Below are 20734 nucleotides of genomic sequence, written 5' to 3' on the forward strand. Positions count from 1 at the left end.
AAAAGCATTTATCGGAAAGTTGATGAGAAGTTGTGGCTTACAATTGCTCTCATTTTGATGTCCATAAATCTGAAGGCGCCATCAGTTATATTATGAGATGATTTCTGTTCATCACTTTGCTCGAAAAAATCCAACATTGACCTCGCATAACAAAGAAAAACAAGAGTTCAACTAAAAAATGTCTGTTTTCAGTAATGGCCAGTAATCGCTTGAAAGTAATTCTTAGCCCAAGAATATTGAATATTAATTATATGTTTCGATTACGACTTTCGGTAACAGCTATCGGCCATATAATTAAAAGCAATGTTTGCAATGAGGTTGTTAATGAGGTTGTTCACAATTTCTCTAATGTGAATTGCAAAAAAGTAACACTTTTATTCAGTGTGTATCAAAAAATTGTAGAGTTAGAAATATAACAGCAACATTTTCGGAATTGCTACCAATTAATCCACCATGTTCTGCTGACTATGGACAATTTTGTGACGCATGTAAGGTTTCAAAAACTATTCGGTAAATGAAAACTAAAGCTGCAAACCAGCCGCAAACAGACAATCCTTCAATTCCAAAGAGATTAGAAGTTTCTAAAAATCTGAACAACTGAAAAATTGTGATGCTAGTATATTCGGAATAACCAACTATCGTTGGAAAAACTTCTCTAGAACCACTGACCAAGCTCCTCTCTTTTACTTTAATCTGCTTTATTCAGACGGCGCTTCCAAATTAATTTAGGGGGATTCAAATAACTTTATTATAAACCACTATTTAGTTCCAATGTGAAACATAACCGACTGACGTCGAAAACATTGCTCTCGTTCGACTAGCAGGAGCTCAAATTCGTTGCAGCCTGCTTCATTCGCCGCGGGGGGAACTGTATTCACCAAGGGGGCTACGATTGACGTCATATGAGGCTATTTCATACCGCTACAACCACAAATAAAATTTGAAATCACAAAATTGAGTTCACCCGCTGACACTCGTGAATGAGAGAATAATTTAAATAACGCAATACAAAAAGGTCAAGGGTGATTCAGTCACACAAATTTGATTAAACAAAACCAACAATTTACAAGAACTCTTTCAATTTTCGTCCGAGAGCAATTGAAAAGAAACTAACGGAAAACTCGAAAACTCATGGATGTAAAATTCTCTCCAAAATCTAGAATAACCGATCAAAAACTTTGCATAAAAAGACAGGCATGACTACAACAATTAATTGAAACCTTGCTAAGGAGCTATTAGAAACTGCCATCTACAAAAGCGGAGCAGAGGGAAGAAAATGAAGAAAATAATAAAACAAAAAACGTCGGATCAAAATAGTGTTAGGTTTCTAAGAACTATCATGTTTTAGTCAAGACTTCACAACGGCAAATCAACACAAAATTAATCTTTGTGTAATACGTGTGCTGAACCCTGTTGATGAACTTTGCAACACATAAAAAACATAAAACAAGTTTAACTCAAGTAATGATCAAACGCTGTAAAAAACTAAAACTCAAAAGCAAAAACGGATCACTGGGGGGCTCGGAAACTTCGAAGACTGAATTTTTTTACCTTGAGCTAACCGAATTAAAGATTGAAATGAGACTCCAAACGTTTGAGGTTATTTGTATGAACACCGCAAGCTCGTTTGAAATAAAAACAAAAAACAACGAAAAGGTTGATGGAATTGAAAAAATATTAAATTTAGAAAAACAGACGCGTTTTTGATACAAAATAGGTCAATATTATTTTGAAAAACTAATCTGTCAGAAACCAATTAATATGACAACAAGTCCCACCGATCCCAAAGTTAAAAATATTCAAATATAAATAGAGTAAACTACAAACTTCTGTCTTAATAAAATCTAGCAGTATAAACCCAGAGCTGGCTGCTAATTAGCTCTTCTTTCGGTTGTAAAGCTTTTTGTACTTTGAAAAATTTTATTCACGAGAAAGAGAAATCGCCCAACTACCAGCATCTGTTACCTGTTTGACGGATCTGTTATCAATTTCTCCGGACATTTTTATCAAGAGGGTTTTCAATTATTTCAAAAATTGTAATTGTAAACAGTTTTTCGAACAAGAGTGAGCCAAACAATGCCCAGCAAATGTTTAAAAAAAGACATTCTCTTTTAGGCAGGAGAAAAAGCATCATAAAACCGACATTTTGGCAATATTTTACGTCGAGAGATTCCGCATTCAATTGTATTACATGGAGAAACATTTAGATGTTTTTCTTTAATAATTTACAATTAAAAATTTTTTACTAACGTTTTTAGTAGTAGATAATTTTACTAACGTTTTTAGTAAGTAAAAGCTTCTTCAAATTCCAAGAAATATTGATTAAAACTTCTTTTTGTTTGTGCCCGCTGTACATATGAACATCAGCACCTACAGAGGACGTGCCATTATATGGCAAATTATAAAATGTCAGCTGTATCTGAGGGCTGCATATAGCATGCACCAACTAAGCTGGGGAGGAGGGGGGCAAAAACAGCTAGGATAAAAATTATGCGCCTGTAACAACCAATGAGGTCAGAGTTCGACCGAAAGGAAATTGCAAGAATCTTGCAAGATAACCATTTATATTGCAAGATTTTACAAAATAGCCATCGTCTTGCAAGATCTTGCAAGTTAATCATTTTTTGCAAGAATCTTGCAAGAGCTTGCAAGATAAATATCTGGTTTCGACTAGTGATGTTATAGTACACAAAACAAACAAATTATTAACAAAACTTCATCTTCGAATATTTCATACATTTATGAAAAAGTTTAGGTTAATCGAAGAATGAAGTACGCTTTCGCGGAAATAAAAATGTTCCCCATAAAATATGCATCTAAATTATATTCTTGCTTTCTTTAATTTCTTAGACTATTTAAGGTTATGATAAACAAGAAGAAAAGGGTAATTCTGCAATGATAAATAAAAAAATTTTCAACAGAATTATGTGTGAAACATCTGGAATTTATTGAAAACTAATTTTTTTGAAACAAAATGAAACGTAAGCCTCACTTTCTTTTGCGCCTCACTTCTTTCCATTGCCCTACAGGGGACGCAATGGAACGGAAAGTTCAAGTTCTTTCCTCTATTGCTCTAAAATAGGAAATATACCCCAAAATTGGAAATATGCACAAAAGTGGATAAGAAGCTAAAAATCGGCACAACTGTTGCTCGCTAGACAGTTTCTGACAACAGCTCAACTTTTGGACGCGAGCGAGCGCATAAATGGTTTCCCTCTATTGGACTAAAGATATCCTGAAATATTAAGAAAAACTTAATCGCTATAAACTTTGAACTCTTTCACAATAATTAACATAAACGAACACTTCAAACGAAAAAAAGGCTGCGTTCTCACGAATCATAAGAATGCAGCAGACAAAATTTCAACTGTTTAGGTCATTTTATGAATTTCCAAAAGAAGCATGATGACGTCACAAATAACTCGAAAATTTGAAGCTAATTAGCAGTATAATTGCATATAAGAAATTGCAGATGCCATATCAAACCGAAAATTTTGAAAAGCAAATCAAACTCGAAGAAACTGACCATAAAAGATTGCGCTTCATTACTTGCAACTACAAAATATATCTGATGAAAACGTTCTATTAGAACTCGAGTTTAGTCAAAACAATATCACGAGAGTTAAAAAAAAAACTTTCAAATTTTGATTGTAAACGGTGTAAGCCAGAAGTCTTGTACACGTTATTAAAAAAAGTTCGTCGTTTTTTGCTGAGTTTTGTGGTTCACAAATCAAAAAGTTTTGTTAATTTTTTAATAGGTACAAGAAGATTGTGCTGTAAATTTTAAGAGAATTGTCTAGAAAAACGAAAAACTTCAACGTTAAAACCGATAAATTTACTTTACAGAATAGGCGAAATTATCTAAAATTTAGGTGGATGGCAGGGGTTGTTCGGGTTGAAGTTTAGTGCTGGAGGGTAGGTAGGTAGGTAAATGGGACTGCGGGGATTGGGGGTGGAGGACATCTGGGTTTTTTTGGCGGGGGGGGGGGGGTTGTAGGTAGCTGGGTGGGGGCTAAGTAGGTAGGGGTAGGTAGTTGAGGGATTCTGTAGATTGGATAAGGAGGAGGAACTGTTATGGGATGAAAAGTGCTCAAAAAGATATATTCACCTTGAACAATGCCGGTAACTCCTTTTTACTATATACTAGAAACTCAAATACCATTAAACTGCAATTTTGGAAAACAAAATTCAACGTTCAAAAACAAAAATCAACGTTCGAAAGGTCCTGGACAATTTCTTAACCAAAAAAAATCTAGAACACCAATAAATGCACGATATTTACAATAATTGCTTCACACTTCGTTCGAGAGCATTTAATAACCAAAACTTTGAGCCCAGATAACTCCTTGCAAAGACCAAGTTGAACTTGTACAATAATTGAACGAATATTTTTGCTTTATCAGATATATTTTGTAGTTGCATGTACAATAATTCTATGCTCAACGGTAAAGCGGCTTCTAAAGTTCTTTCCAAAAAAAGTTAGCTTTAGTATCAGAGGAGTGCTTCAAAAGAACATCACACTTGCGCACTAGCAGGCTTTTGCAAAAAATTTGAACAATTAATAATAAACAATCTATAAATGTACCAAACGCTTTGAAGTATATACAAACCTATTTTTGCTAACATTTAATTGTTGGAATCAAGTGGGCTGCGGGTTGAAAAGCAAATAAAAAAGAACGTTAAGTAATCAACTTGTTTTTATTTCGTTTCAGGAATTATAGTGACCAATGACAGTGAATTCCTCAATATATCTTTGAACTCCTCTAAACTAAAAACAAAAGCAACACTGTTTTTGCATCTCTCGTGTGTGGAAAAACCTATAAACATATCGCACCACAAAAAATATTCAATTTCCCGAAGAAATACACTGCAATAAGAGTTAGACATATCCTTATTATTATGATAACAGAAACGATAGCCGATAACTGTTCGGCATTTATGTTAATTAAACTGAAAACGCACTTTATTAAAACAAAACATAATCGATTAGCGTCGGAAGCAGATTAGGGATCTTTTCCGCTAGCGCCCCCCCAGTAAATTAGGCACCCCCATTTGTATATGTTTAAACATTATGTATGCATTTGAGTTATTACGTGTGAATACGCGTGAATGGGCATTTAAAAAATATTAACAGAGCGGTGGTTTGCAATTAATACGTCTATAATAATAACGAACTGCATATAATGTAAAATTCCACCAACAACTTGTTCTTATCGCATTTTTTGGAGTTACGTGCTTTGTAAAGGAGTCTACTACATTAATTTCCTGAACAATATTGCAAATGTGTCGGTTGATGCATTATACTAGGTACGTAATCATGGCCATAACTAACCTTTTCCAGAAGGGAGCAAAACATTAAAATTTGGGGGGTGCCTAAGTTTCGGCTGTATAGGACTGGGGGGACGCTAGTGGAAAAGATCCCAGATTAGCTCTCCACTAGTGGGAGCTCGAATCAATTGCACATATTGCTTCAGTCGGTTGGGTAATTAAATTCACTCAACTGACATCATTAGAGGTTAAATACAGCTATAACTACTAATGAAAAATTAAAAAACACCAATTATGGCGCGCTTTTCATTTGACTTTTAGTAGTGCACGCCAGCCAGCAGAACTAACGCTTGTGACTGAGAGAGAAATATAATTCACGAAAAATCAATAAGTCGGAGAGGGAGAGCGTGAGAGAGCGAAGTGCGAGAGAGAGGGCGTAAAAATCACTCGAAAAGTCAAAGTGGTCGATGCGAAAATTTTGCGTATGAAAAAATCAACACATTACTTCGTTCGAGAGCAGTTAAAGATAAAGCATTTAATTAATTCTCAAGACTCTATTTTGAGACAGTGTTTTTATTAACAAATTCCTCTATTTGTCAATGAAAACGAAAAATGTTGCTGACTCTTGGGCAACAAAAGTTATTAGGAATTTGACTTCATTGTTTTCAAAAGGTTACAGGTTCACGCTTCCAATAGCAAGCTGGATACAAAAAATGTAACAATTTCTTCTGAAACTTTTAGTTTATGCTAATCAAATGTTAAAAAATCTATATCGAAAAAGCGTGACCACAATTCTTCAAACCATTCAGTAGTTTAAACAGATTCCAAATCATTTGAAAACGTTCACAATTTTCTACGTTGTTTCGTATTGCAATAGCGCACGGCATGAGTTTGAGAGCTACAAACGCATATCTTGAGAGACCGTTTTGGAAAAGTTTGATTAATTTAGCTTACTAATTGTTCAGTTCATTTATTGTCAACATGAAATACCTGCGTCCACGGGTGAAAAAACCTTTTCCACAAACTTTTCATTTAATTATCACTCGTTAAAATGAAATCATCTGTGTATATATCAACTACAAGAATATCAACTTAACAATAAAAAAAACTGGTTGAACAGTTTTTCGTGCTTGGAAAAGTTTTACACATTTCTGGCTTTCAGTGCAAGAAATGGCAAAAACCAGAATACGATAAAAAAAAATTCCTGAGAAATAAAATTTTTTTCAAATTAAAAACTTCCAACAATTTAACTTACATTTTTAGAGGATAGGAAAGTTATATTAAATCTTTCCTGAAAAAATGCTGTTATTCTCACTTTTTATACTCCCACTGCGCAAAAAAACCTGCAAAAACTGCTTTTCAGATAGTCATGAAAGAATACAACACTCTATGCAGCGCTGCGGCCAGCTTCATTAAAAATTGATAGTAAGTAATGCGTTCAATAAAAAATTGACTCAGTCTTATGAACACTACTAAATATTTTTATTTTGAAGTTTTACAGTGCCTGAGCAATGAATAAAAGTTATATTCTTCAAAGACATTATTTGAGCTTTAATGGGAACTAGCGCCAACCCTATAGTTCTCACTATTAACCTGATTATCAAACTAACTATACCTAACTATTAGACTGGCTCATCGATCCAATAATTCAAAACTCAAAATTAGACTTAAAAAAGTTTTCCCAAAATTTGGATTTTTCTCTTGACGCATTGACAAGAATAAGACGAATTCTCTTACTCATAGAATTTGATGGACGCAAAACACGCGCCAAGAATTATTGCAAATCCCCCAAAACTGTTTAAAAAATCAATAACAACAAGTAATGAATATGACTACTCCACATACATAACCAAACTGAGAAAACACACGGCAGATTAATTTAGATCGTTGAAAGTTAAAAATATCGAAATTGTAGCACCGAAAAAATTTTGGGTAACACGATCAATCCTATAGTCTTATTCGATTCATGAAGATATGACAATCCTATATGACAAAATTCTGTTAAAGTTTTACTAAAACCTTCAGTCTGCGTTTTACAGTTGATAGTGATCTTCGCTATTGAGAATATCATCAAAGATGGGTTCTATTTATTTAAAACAACTTCGAAATTGATAATTCACTAAATTGTAAATCCATAATATTTTTCGGTTTTTTAAGCCAATTGTTTTGCCAAAGTCACGCTTTTAATTGGAACTGTATTATCGTTCTTCATTCAAAATAATTTATTTTTTTCTAACAAAAATTTGCTCTGCAGAACCAAGATTTAAACCACATTATATAAGCTATTATTTTCGGGAGTATTACAGAAGTTATGTTGTTTACGTAGATGACAGAAATGAATGAATTGGTCGCGAAACTGAGCTTTGCACACGACCACAGTTATTTTTTCGGAACTGCAGAAAATGTTCATTTTACAAAATGTTTGAAGTACCTCAGACAAAAATGTTGAAACCGTGCATTTGCAGAGCAGAAAAAGATAACAAAGTCAATGATCTTGCCTCAGTAAATTATCCAAAAATGAGCCCAACAAAAGTTTCAAGCACAAGATTGATTTGGATGAAAAGTTTTCGGACAATATTTACTGCTAATGTAATATGAGTACCAACCACATGACCTTATATTAACAAATATCGCATTCTTTTTTTCTTATTGAAACGAAGACCACCTAAGCCAAGCATTGAAATTGACCAAAAAACTGTTATTTTTCTAATTTGTGACCATGACACAACTCTTGTCAGTCTCACAATAGCCAAAGTGGTCTGTCAAAAAAACCGAAAAAATAAATATTTTGCTTTAGTTAGTGGAAGAAAAAAAGTTTTTTATTAACAACGAGTCTTTTTAGAGAAAACTATAAACCAAAAGACATCTAACAAATCAATGAAAATCCTGCTTTCAAAAAAGTTCCTTTTATTAATCAACCACCAAGAAACAAGCTGTGAGTTATTTTCAAAACTAGCTGATCCTTCATTTTACGCAAATTATTTGATAAATTTTGTGGTATAACTACCGAGGAACACGCTCGCGGTTAACAAAAATGTCTCCTGTTTTTTGCTATAACTGGTGTGCATAAAACCTAAGTAAGACGTAGAATCTTATAAGCTAGCAAAGCAGCTATGGAGCTTTTTTTGCATGTGAACTTTTGTGGAATACTGTTAACAACAAACAAGCAATCCAATTTACTCCAAACAAGCGTTTGAATTTTAGGATTTTTTCAGCAAGAATTCCAAAAATTAGGTGAATTTTATGTTTCCAGGGAAATTTTCATGAACTTTCAACGAACAATTTAGCTTTTGTTCGGCAGTTGGGATATCCAAATAAGGGTCCACAATTCTCCTTTCTTTTTTGTCTATTTGAGGTACGCCCGCGGTAGTCTGAAATCTGACCCCAATCACCGTAAAAATATTTTTGTTACGCAGTTTGAAATCTCTAATTTGGAGTTAAATCTGATTCTTATTGGGGGAATAACTGACTTACGGAAACAAAACAGGGCCGAATAACGCCGGAAAAATTGCTATCGAAAGACTAGTAGGAGCGCGATTCTAAAGCAGCCTGTTTCAGTCGGGGGAGGGGACAGTAACTAAGGAAGGCTTCAAGTGACGTCATTAGAGGTTATTTTATACCAATATAAACACAAAAATCCTAAATTAAAAAATGACGCCAATTTCGGCGCTTTTCGTTTGACTTGTAGTAGTGAACTTTCGCCAATTGAGTTCAGCTGCTTAAAATGTTGAAAAATTAGGTTGCTCAAAACGCAAAAAGTCAGGGGGCAGAAGCTACTCAAAAAGTCAAAACGGTCAAGCAAAAATTTTGCATAAAAAAGAGCAACACGTTTACAATAATTTCTTCAAACTTCGTTCGAGATCAATTAAAAATTAGGGCAAATCTGATAGGTCAGATAAACACCTTACTAAACTTGGATCAACTAAGTGAACTTAGAGAAAAAGATTCATTTTAGCTCTATAACTTCACCAGAACAGACCTGAAAAAAAATCAAATTTTCAGTTATCTCTCAGGTCCGGTCCGTATTGGCGTAGATGGGATGCTCGGGCCATTTCACAATTGGCGCAAAACACCTTCTTGAGTTCCACTAATTACTGTTGCATCTGGAAAATATATCTTGCAATAATTTTGAAATAAGTTGTTGCAGCGAAGACTCCTGAAACAATGCATGATCGAAAAAATTCTAATAGCTTATGCAAAAATGATACATGCATTTTCGCACTGACCTGTTAAGCTCAGAAAACAACAAAAACATGAAAACAATGTTTTGAAAATATGAGTCAAAGCCTTGAGGACATTTCAAAGACAGATTCCTGCCAGTTGGGTTGTTCAATGATTGTTTTTATTTTTGATCAAAATATAATTTATCGGCAATGTTAATCCACTTCCGCCCTGCATCAGTTTGTTAAGCATATCTAAAAAAAGCTTTTTGAAATGCCTGTTCATATCGACCGGAGTATTCACCGTCTCTGCGAAAAGCAAAAAAATCATTTTTCAAAAATCTGTAAAAAAAATTCAGTTCCAAAATGAGAAGCTAGCGCAGCAAACAAATTGATGACTGCAGTTTATTGTTTTTAGTGATAGTTATCCAAAATTTAAAAACATAAACTAAAGTACAAATAAAGACACCAAACTCGAATGTACTTTAATATGCTGACGATTTTTCATTAATTGGACAGAGCAGAAAACTTATTGTCTCTAAAAAGAAGTCATAAGGTCATTATTCAAAATCAGTGGACTTAAATATATTACAAAAAGTTGTACAACATAAGCTCAAACTCCAAAATTAAACCGCCCCCCGACCATACGCAAATTACCTTCACATTTGTCCTCTGTTAAGTATTCTGTTTGATTAGCGCATTTCAAACCTAACTCAAATTGCATTTCAAGGTCATTGAACTACTTCGAAGTGATCATAACTTTTGCGGTACAAGGTCATTATTTGTTCACACATTTTGCACATCAGACTCTTCGTCAAGTGAAAAGGGACCGAATATTGGCGCGAATTAAATAACGGGTGCAGAAACAAAGCCCATTTTGTGAATGAATAAGTAGCAATTGATTTCAGGAGCATTTATAACCCAAGTTTTTAACCAAGTGATTGATTGATTGTGGCCTACCTTGTGATTGATGTCGCAGTTCCACGACAATGGACACACAGCTTTCTGACAAGCATTGTCGGTTTTGGTCTGTCGTAGGAAGAATAGTTTGCACGACTCACACGTGTACTCTCCGAAGTGTAGACCCGAAGCACGTCCTTCGCAAACCCGACAAATTTGCTGGGGGTCCGAGGGAATGTGGTTGGCAGCGCAGCTGGGTTTAGACCCAAGCCGTATAGAGGGTAAATTAGAGTTATTAGCTGATTGTTTTGTGACCCCGAGGGGAGATGGTAGCCCATTTTTACCAGTTAAATGCTGGCCTCCTTTCGGCTGTCGTGGTTTGCCGTTCGGACAGTTCGCATTTTGGTTATTAGGGACAATAAAATGGGAACTGTAATTAATGTGTGACTTGATAACACTCTGGGCATTTGAGAGGGGTTCTGTTTTCAACTGGCATGGGGCTCCAGAGGATTGGCTGGTATTTGAGGTGGGACTGGAGGTTAAATTTATAAATTGGGGTTGACTTTGGGGTTGGGGTATGTTTTGTTGGGGGATAGTTGTCATTTCAACGCATGACGCGGTAATGCTTTCCGACATTGAAACAGTGATGATAGAAATAGTAAATCAATAGAGGCTTGATTGGCGATTTAATTTTCAGAAAACTGCCAAACTGGGGAATCATTAGTTCCAGTATTTAAACAAAATAAATCTGGATTACAAAGATTGAGGTCAAAGGGAGAGAGCTGTTACAAAAATGTAAACAAACAAATAATGACGTAAGATGAACTATGAATTGTAGTTCATATAGTATGTACTTTTAGGATAGAATCCTTCGGGCACAATTTTTGATGAGATTGTCAACTTAGAGTTGCACATAAAGTAAAATGTGGGTACGCTGTAAATTGACTTTCAGTCGTTAGTTAATAAGTTGTAGTTTGATTCTGAAACATGCAATAACTCAACGCGGGTTTTCCCAGAAAGTATGGATGCGTCAGAAATTGCAGATTGTGTAATAATCCGCTTGGACGAATGAGTTCTGTCGTCTAAATATTTCAGGGGCGTTTGAACAAATTTAGAGCTCTTTCCGTCGTGATGTCTGAGAACAGCTGCAGAGATCAGCGAAAAATTGCCGATTTTGAGGTCAAACTATCAACCTGCGTAAAATAAGAGAGAATGTTGTTATATAAGGCGAAACGAACACGATGAAAAATTTATATTTTCACCTGAGATTTTGAAGGTCGATTATTCAGAAATTGGTCGACTCAATTTTGGGCAAACAAGCAGGCAAAATTAAGTTCATGTAACTAATTACGTAACGCTGGTATACTTCAGCAAAGTAATATGAATTATGCAGGAAAATCTAGTTAGAACGACTGGTGATCGCTATTATAGTTCAGTAAATTTGTTTGCTTTACCAGTTGTGTACACGACTTGAGTTTAAATATATTACGCCTGAAAATGTATACAGGCTTTCGGCTAACAATCTCAATGGTGTATGTACTATTTTTAAAGAGGGAGCGTTATATATTTTGTGTTTCGTTGCAATATATACATTTTACAATGGTGGAGTTTGTATTTGGTGGTGGTGGTGGTATGGTATGGTAGGTATTGTAATGGTGGTTGTGGCTCGAATGTTTCAAGCTACAGTAGTCACTTTGAGAAGAATTTGGAGCCGTAGCGATCAAAATGTTAGCCGATCGCTCGTTCAAACTGCTCGATTGTTCGTTTTGACGTTCGTCTGTTATTAGTTCTGTTTGACTTCTGAGCGAACGAAAAATACAATTCAAGTATGCTGTACGTTCGGTTTTATATTGAAGAACAAGAACGTTGAAAAATGGGATAATTAGCACAGAATTGAAAAAGGTGAAGAATATACAGCGCCATGTTGAAGGCTTTTCTTACTTTTTTGTGAAGACTTAAAGCCATACATAAGGCCCACACAAATTAGCAGCCTGCAGAACGTGTATACTGTTTAAAACCTCAAATTTACTGTTTTTTTCAGCCGCCATTCATAAAACCCAACTACCTTTTTGAGCTAATTAAAAATTGCGTTCTAGAAACTTCTGAAATTGTGACTATTCAAAATGGTGGCGTGAACTAATATTGGCGTCATATTTGACTGTTTTAGCGAAAAATTTAGAGGTTATGAGGTCTGAGAGGAAAAAAGTCTAGCCTGTTCTGCGAAATAGGTTCACCAATCTGTTCAGGCGCCCTAAAGGGAGACAGGAAGTAAATACATTCGACATGAAGTAACGGGTAACACGCGAAGGTTAAACGGTCAATGACTGAGGAAAGGGAGGGGATAGTGATAGACAATCAACCGCCCTATTTGTCTGACTATATTCGCTAGGTATAGGATTAAGTTCGCAATTTAGTTCAAATTGGAGCCTCTGTTCGACTTGTCCCTCAAACTGGGGGATTTTCTTGTAATTTCCTTGAGTCTCAAACAGTCGTCGTTTCAATCGAAGTCAGTGTCTTTCAAGTGATAAATACTGAAGTTTTAACCCAGGCGTAAACAGGCAGTAAAGCCCATTTCTTTCAAATTTAGCAATCTTCTCTTAATTCAGGAAAGGGTAGGGAGATCTATGAAAATTGTATAAAACCCATAGGTGGCCAATAACCCGATCAAAGACCGTGTCCAACAAAAAATTCCCATCGAATAATGACAATTTTTGTACTTTTAGTAAAGTTCCGTAGTTTCTGAACACAATACTGGCGTATACCGGTACCAAATTTTGCGAGTAGATTTAACTCAATTTTTTAACCACATTTCCATTAAAACATTGTACGCGTGAAACGTACTAACAAACTTCGAGAGTGAAAAGGCAGTGGCCTAAATGGAATTCGCGTCAGTGTTTTTCTTTTTTTCACTTTTAAGCTAGAAGTTGAAAAGTGGAATCCACTTTCCCCCGAATCATTATTGTTCATCAGTTTGTTGTTGAAAAATGTTAATGCCAATTTGTTTGGTCTTCTGAACTCCACGGGATTCAGATATATGGCATGTATCTGAATCCCATGGAGTTAAGAAGACCAAACAAAATGACGTAAACATATATCAACAACCAACTGATCACAATAATGATTGAGAAACAAGACTCAAAAGGAGAGTCAATTATATTTAACAAAATACAAAGATGCTAGAATCAATCCAAAGACGGCCCCTGGTTTGACCGCAGAAAAAAGTATCTTGTTTTTAAACTTTTTAGCCTTGGAGATTAACTAGAAACCAATTTTTTCATAACTGCAGAAAATTAAGCATCTATGATGCCTTTAACTTCCAAAAAAAATCCAAAAAGCAAATTTGCATCGTTTTTTGTCGTAAACGCTGATAACCAGGTTTAAAATAGTCAACATAACTTTCTATGGTGACCATAATTATAATAATTAATTCATAAACAATACTAATAAGATAAGAAAACGGTTTATTTAGTTCATCATCTCAGAAAATTGCTTATTCTGAAAAATATTGCTTTGGATGTCTTAGTTTTGCCCTTTTAATTTTAAACACGTTTATAATTGTCTTATGAAATGATCACATCAAATCAAATAGAACTGTCGCACAATTGGGAAAAAGCTGCATTTCATTTTTGTAAAACTTTTTTTCTGCTATCAATACAGTGAACCCAAATTTTGTTTGTTCAAATTATTTCAAAACATTTTGGAAAAAAGTTATTTTTTTTATTTTTATTCTCCAGTTTTTCTAGCGTACAAGAAACACTTAGCCTCTTCTACCTTTAAGAACGACTAAAAATCGCTGGTTATTTATTATCTTAACAGAAAAGGCCATGTTTAAAAAAGGCTGTACTTTGCTCCCACACTTTTCCTTTTTTTCTCGAAATCATATAAAAAAAACAGCGTAAAATTTTGTTTTGTTTTTGCGTTCACTGACAAAAATAATGCTAATTGATGATAAGCTTTTGATTTCGAAAAAAAGATCAATCTTGTCTTAGCCTCATACTTGAAAGAAGAAAACGTGTGCCCTTTAAACACGAAATCTTTTTCAAAAACGTCCTCAACTACATACAGACCAGCACCTCGTAAACACATTGAAGTTCTTGCATCATGCGATCACTCAGAAACAAACAAAGTCCATACCAGGCAAACATATCCATTAAGGTTAAGTTCTAAAAAACTTCAACAAACAATCTCAACCGAAAAGGCACGAGAAAATTGCTTCTCAGTGAGTTTGCAAAAATGTATAACGAAATGGGTAACAAGAAATCTGCACAAAAAGTAATATTAGATTTTATTGGCTGACGAGTAGCTAAATTTGATTTATTTGTATTAACTGAACCACTGGTACAATTAACGGATCTTTTCTGCTAGCGCCCCCCGCTTAGTTTGGCACCCCCATTTATAAATGTGTATACATATTGTTAAAGCTAAGTAATCTTATACGTGAACATATATGAGCAATATGCATTTACTAAAAGCTAGCACGGCTATGGTTTGAACGTATTACGTATTCAACCAAATTTTGTTGCATATAACGTAAGCATCAATAAAAATTTCTGTATTAGATCATTTTTGGTTTTATCGGCTACAATAAGGTCTTGATTTTTTAAAACTTCTTAAAGAAACTATTCTAAAAGCGCCTTTAATCTACCTAGACACTCTTGTTTCAATGAAATGCAAATACCGCTCTTATAATTCGCGAAAACTTAGATCTTGGGGGGTGCAAATTTAACGGCTATATAAGGCTGGGGGGGGGGGGGGGGGCGCTAACAGAAAAGATCCCAATTAACAGGTAAAATCAGTTATTGCTTATGACCTAAAATTTAGAAATGATTTTTTCGCGATGAGTTCCATCGTGGTCTTATTGGCGTTTTGTATGTTTTTTTTCAAAGAAAAGACGAGATGAATTAAAAAAGAAAAGGATATATTAAAATAATTGATTTGGACCCGAATTCTTTATCAAAACAAAATGTCTCGGGCTAAATTATACTCCTAAAAACTGAGATTCTGTAGATTTATTTTCATTAAATACAACTTCCAGTCTTTCGAGATTTTTATCAGAATGAACTCTAAAACAGATCTTTTGATTTGAGTGGAACATTCGAATACAGCATAATTTAGCTCTTTTGTGAATTAATTTTTTGTGTCATGAGTCTTCGAAATTATTTCACTTGTCAAAATATTGATTTTGGGTGAACGTTCCACTGTTGGAGAAAAAATGTCAAAATTACTGCAAAAATGTCCTCCTTTGCTGTAGGTTTCATCAATTTCAAAATTTTTAAAAATGGATGTCAAATCGTAACATCATCTCAAAGTCGACTTTGGCTCTAGCCTGACGATGTGATGCGATTTGTACAATTAAACAAGATTCCTAAACTGACAGCTATAAAACTTTTTTTATGACCTCTAGCTTTTAAAAACATCAAGAATTTAATACAGATTGAATTTGAACGTCAGTTTACGCTGCACAGCTTTGCATATATATGCAACGGTCAACGCTGTTTTTATCATTATATTAATAGAACACTTAAGTCAAAAATATTTTCATAAGCGTCAATAAGAAACATTTTATCCGCTTCATTGTTGCATAACAATATTCTATGCGTGTAGATCACAAGATCACGGCAATGGGATGTGTGACTGTGTTCATTTGTCCTCTAAATTTTACAACAGACAGTCTGAATGAATAAAAGAAATGATTCGCAAGCTGAACGAAACTGACGTCATCGTGATCCAAAGAAGCAAAACGTTGATTAAAGAAGGCACTTAACCTAGTGAGTTTGTATATGTTTAAACAATTCTGCAAACGAATGATTTTGGACTTCGCTCTAAGCGATCAACATTTGTCCTTACTTGTGAAGATTAAAAGCCCATAAAATACATCATTTTGTATGCTAAACATACGTCATGTGGCTATATATCTCTTGCCATAATGGTTTCATGCAGAAATTTATACTTTCATGGTATCGGAACATTTATTACATACCCTTGTATGTAAACATACTGTTAAATTCTTTGTATGCTTAGAAATACAATTTGAAATATAGGCTACGAGAGCAAATTACAAGTCTGAACTAGAGAACTATAGAACTAAAGAACTGAATTTCGGATCTGTTGACACGACGCAATAATTCTTATACTTTTCCGAGAGAGTATATGCAAATCCGAATATAGGAAGTCTAATTATATGTATTGACATCATAGATCGGGATTTCAAATTTTCCTTCAAATTCAGCCTACAGGCCTAAAATGGTAAGACAGAGACACAAAATTTTTTTCCACATGAAGCAAGGAATATTGGGAACAGTTACTAAGACAAACAACGAGCAGAAATGAGTTTACATGGATAAATAAACGAGGCCTTTTTCCGTGTGGTTGTGAAACTGGAAGTGGATTTAACATTTTGTCTTTTAAAACTAGAAAGTGGCTGAATGACCTATTACCCGTTAAAATGCCGATCGCAAAGTAGACAGAAATGCGAACTGAAATACACGCGATAGAAAGATAGAATTCGGTCGGACTTTTGCTGTGAGAATGAAGAATTATACCACCAAAAGTATATAGTTCTTTCGTTTTCCACCCTTGTGTACAAAGCACACTGTAACTATAACATACGCACATGTCTATCAAGAGCAAAGAGCAATCGCAGGATTTATTCTTTCTATTTTCCTGTTAGTTGCGTGAACATGTAAATTTAGAGGACATTCGATCAATTCAACGCAAATTCTGTAGCCGTGCACAGGTGATTTTGCAAACAGGCACATGTAATTCCTCTTCCGGCATGGGACTTGTCAAATATGTAATTGTTGGAAACAGTACCTAACTTCATGCCCACAGCCATAAAAGCAGCAAAATTTCAAAAAGCTCCAAAAAATTAGAAAAAGCAGCTTTTCATAACATGATAATTGAAATACCGTGACATATTTCTCATTTTGTTGACAAATAAAAACGTGGCGAGACTAAACCTCTGATCAGGTCGACTTGAGTCGCGCACTGGGGGTAAAGCGCGGCCCAGCGACAGAGTCAGGCAACAAGTCTGAGGACAGTCAGGAAAACAGACAGTGACCAAAAAAGGAAGTATTAATTTGCCCCCTGAGGAGACTGCTTCAAAAAACATTGTACAGAATTAGTTGACGACAGGTAAAAACTGCGCTAAAGACCGAGTATTGTTTTGCGTTGCTAAGTTGAACTTTGTAAGAAAATAATCTTTTTTGACAAAGAGCTCAAAAAAAAATATATAAGAATTACGATTTTTTTTAAAAAAAAAACAATATACTAATTGTCACTGTTACCTCAGTTATTAAACATTAATTGTGGGTAACCCCCAGTTCGCATCCCAAGCAGTTCTGGCAAACCCAGAGTGCAACCCAACTGGGTCTGGAAACCCCAGTGCACTCAGATGGGTCTGAAACTCCCAAGTGACTCAAGTGATTTGAATCTAGATGATTTGATAACCCTGTCCGAATCTCAAGGCGTGTAAACAGTGCTTGTTTGGATCGCACATCTCTACGAGGAAGTCTTAAAAATACCGGAAAATTCTGTTGCATTTGTAGTATTGCTCTGCAATATTTCACCAAATTATGGGTTACTCTATGATTACAATTGAGGGATTTTTTTTGCAAAGATAAGTAATAATAAAGAGGTGATCCACCCTTGTATAATCGCAACGCAAACTCCCCAACCTACCTCGAGTTCGGAATCAGTGCAGCACTCGACTTCAAACTTCAAACTTCAAATTTGAAATTAACAACACGTTGCAGTGAGGGAAGAAAAAATATGAAAGAAGGAGCACAAACACAAACTCTCGTTGAAGACATTCAAAATCCAGTGCGCTATATTGAGCCTATTTTGGACACTACGCCAACACTTTTTAGGGAATTGCTCCCCAAGAAACCGAAGCGAACGGTGGATATCTAAACCGCACCCCAATTTGCCAAAAAAGAGATAAAAAGTATGTCTCAGAGGCCGGTTGAAAAAAAGTAACAAAAGGAAAGATCTTTCATAGACTGCTAAAATCTGAATCTCAATTATAACTATTTACTACATATTCTTTCAAATTCTATATATCCCGGGTATATGCTTTAATATTTTGATTTTATTTTACTTTATTTTATCATGCTCTAAAACTTCTACACAAAGGGGAAGTCTGATACGGATATGACATTCCTAGATGTAATTTCCATAATTCCATAAATTTTAGTTCAGTTTATATAGTTCGTTCTTATTATACTTTCGTTGCCATATATAGCCATCTATATCTCAGTCAGGATAGTGTGAATTGAATGTCTGTTTATGTCATAGAAAAAATTTTGTGTTTCCATTTTGAGTTGCTACGCTGCATGATCACCTTTTTTTTAATTTTGCTTCCTGTTCACTTCACTGTAAACAACTTCAGCCTCTAATTTTGATCGCTATAATTAAATTGCTAAACAAAACTGGTAAATTTTGCTGCTTTTTCTTAACTAAGGTTGAGAATAGTCATTTGGGCCGCAATGATTCCGCAAAAAATAATCTAAATTTCGTACCAAGGAAAAACTGTCATTTGCGTCAAGAGTTCCAATCAATATAAAAACAGAAGCAATTCTACTGCGAGTGCTTCTATGTCAATCTGCTTATGCAGCACATGGCTCTGTCAGTAAAAGAATTCTATTTCACCTTGATGCATTCCGGGAGAAGCCAACAAATAAGTCTCCACTAGCTTGGGAAAAATGGATTGTTCAAAGAAAATTGACTTTTCAAAGAAAATCTCGATGAATTGCTTCCAGATCCCATCCACCTACAACAGTTGTCTACCTTGACGAACCGGTCTAAGAGCAACAAATCGAGAGACACAACCAACTGTCGGAACGGGACAAAATTACTCAAAACGCAAAACTGAAAGTCAGTTTTCAAAACCGCAGCAAAAGCGGATGAAACTAGAATTTTCCGTTGAAATGATCCCCTGGTCACTTACGATAAGAGAACTATTTCAATTCTTTTTTTATCCTATTTTCACATACGAGAGACGTATCTTCAATGGCAAACATCTTCATTTGGCAATTGAAATACAGTTAAGAGAACGATTGTGGAAAACTATGGAGGAGTCATTTATACGAAAAATAAATATAGCGTATGACCGATACGCTCTCCTCTTCTCGAAATAGCAAAAAGAAGAGGCGGTTGAAAATGTCCACGGTCGTCTGAAGGATCACTCAGATTGGGTGATGAAGAGGATTCAATCAAACGTGATATCTTCGTCACCAATATGATTGTTTTCGACACACAAAAAACCTTGTCCGCGAAACAATATTGCCACAAAAAGCTCTTGATAAAGTAAATGAAATAGACCAAGGGAGATTTTGCTGACAAAATTTGCAAATAGAAAATGTAATTCAAATACCTACAGCCAATACACCAACCACAAAGCAAAAGGTTTCGCTCAAAATTGATCAACTTTTAATTGCCGCAAATGTGGTCAAAAATGGAAAAACTATTACTGACAGAATTGTCCCGCTCAACGAAAAAACCTGTAATAATTGTGAAATTGCTAATCTTTTTGCCAAAAAGTGTTGCAAACCAAAGAGACAACAAAAGCAATAATTTTAAATTCCGACTCAACTAGCAAATGTCAGCCAGAGAGAGAACGACCAAACAATTGATGATAATGAAGAGGAAATTGTGAGTCAAGACAGCAGTTATTACAAGCTCTATGATCAAGTATACGACTGTGCTTATGATAGTGATTCAGAAGACTACTTTTTTGCAATTTCCAGCGACATAACTACTAAAGTGGATGCATTGAAAATAACCATAGATTTCAGTAAATTTCTAAGAAAAGCAATTATAGACTCGAAAAGTGTTTGCCGCATCATCAAATTAAATTTGGCCAAAAACACTCTAGGCATTGCTCCAACCGCAGAGTGTACCAAAACTCCCGTCGATTAGGAATTCAAAACATTTGCTAACGAACCAATAAAAATGTGGCAAAGTAGGGACTTCCACTCTGCGTCAAGTTTGACAACATGGAAAGCACAGACGCAGTACTGGCAATGGTAGAGAAGGGTAGCAATGTCATAGCGGGACTTGTAATCTCTTCAAAGACCTGTAACACGCATTTGTGCAGCAAAAGCCACATAATGGTAAATCTATTGATAAAATCACTAATTCCACACAGTGCCCAATAAATCAGTCGATCGCATCGCAACTTCCTGGTCTAGTTTCAAAATTTCAATTACCCAAATTGGCAGTTGCAAAATCAAAGTTCCTCAAAAGTTATACAGCAAAGCATCAAAAACGTAGACGCAATCTGAGAAATATGCAGCCGAAAAACTATGGATTGATTTATTCGCCTCCAGAAAATGGGCCACATCAAAAAGTTCTCAAAGTGTTCTGATGAAAATTATTATAATTTATGGTCATTATTCTGGAAAAAA

General features: G+C 35.1%; 2 protein-coding genes across 2 annotated transcripts in view; one reads left to right on the forward strand and one right to left on the reverse strand.

Annotated features, from left to right (window-relative positions):
- The window catches only part of LOC142344913 (26S proteasome non-ATPase regulatory subunit 1-like), a 628982-nt gene that overhangs the window by 81024 nt on the left and 527224 nt on the right, over positions 1 to 20734 (forward strand). The window lies entirely within an intron of this gene.
- LOC142344906 (uncharacterized) overlaps positions 1 to 20734 on the reverse strand; it is a 51826-nt gene that overhangs the window by 20407 nt on the left and 10685 nt on the right. Inside the window, exon 2 of the mRNA XM_075396962.1 lies at positions 10389 to 11521. Coding sequence (XP_075253077.1) covers positions 10389 to 10964 — 576 coding nt within the window. The 5' untranslated portion in view covers positions 10965 to 11521. The remainder of the gene's footprint in view (positions 1 to 10388; positions 11522 to 20734) is intronic.

This window comes from Convolutriloba macropyga, chromosome 8, assembly GCF_964194025.1.
Source record: "Convolutriloba macropyga chromosome 8, txConMacr16.3, whole genome shotgun sequence".
Taxonomy (NCBI): domain Eukaryota; kingdom Metazoa; phylum Xenacoelomorpha; order Acoela; family Convolutidae; genus Convolutriloba; species Convolutriloba macropyga.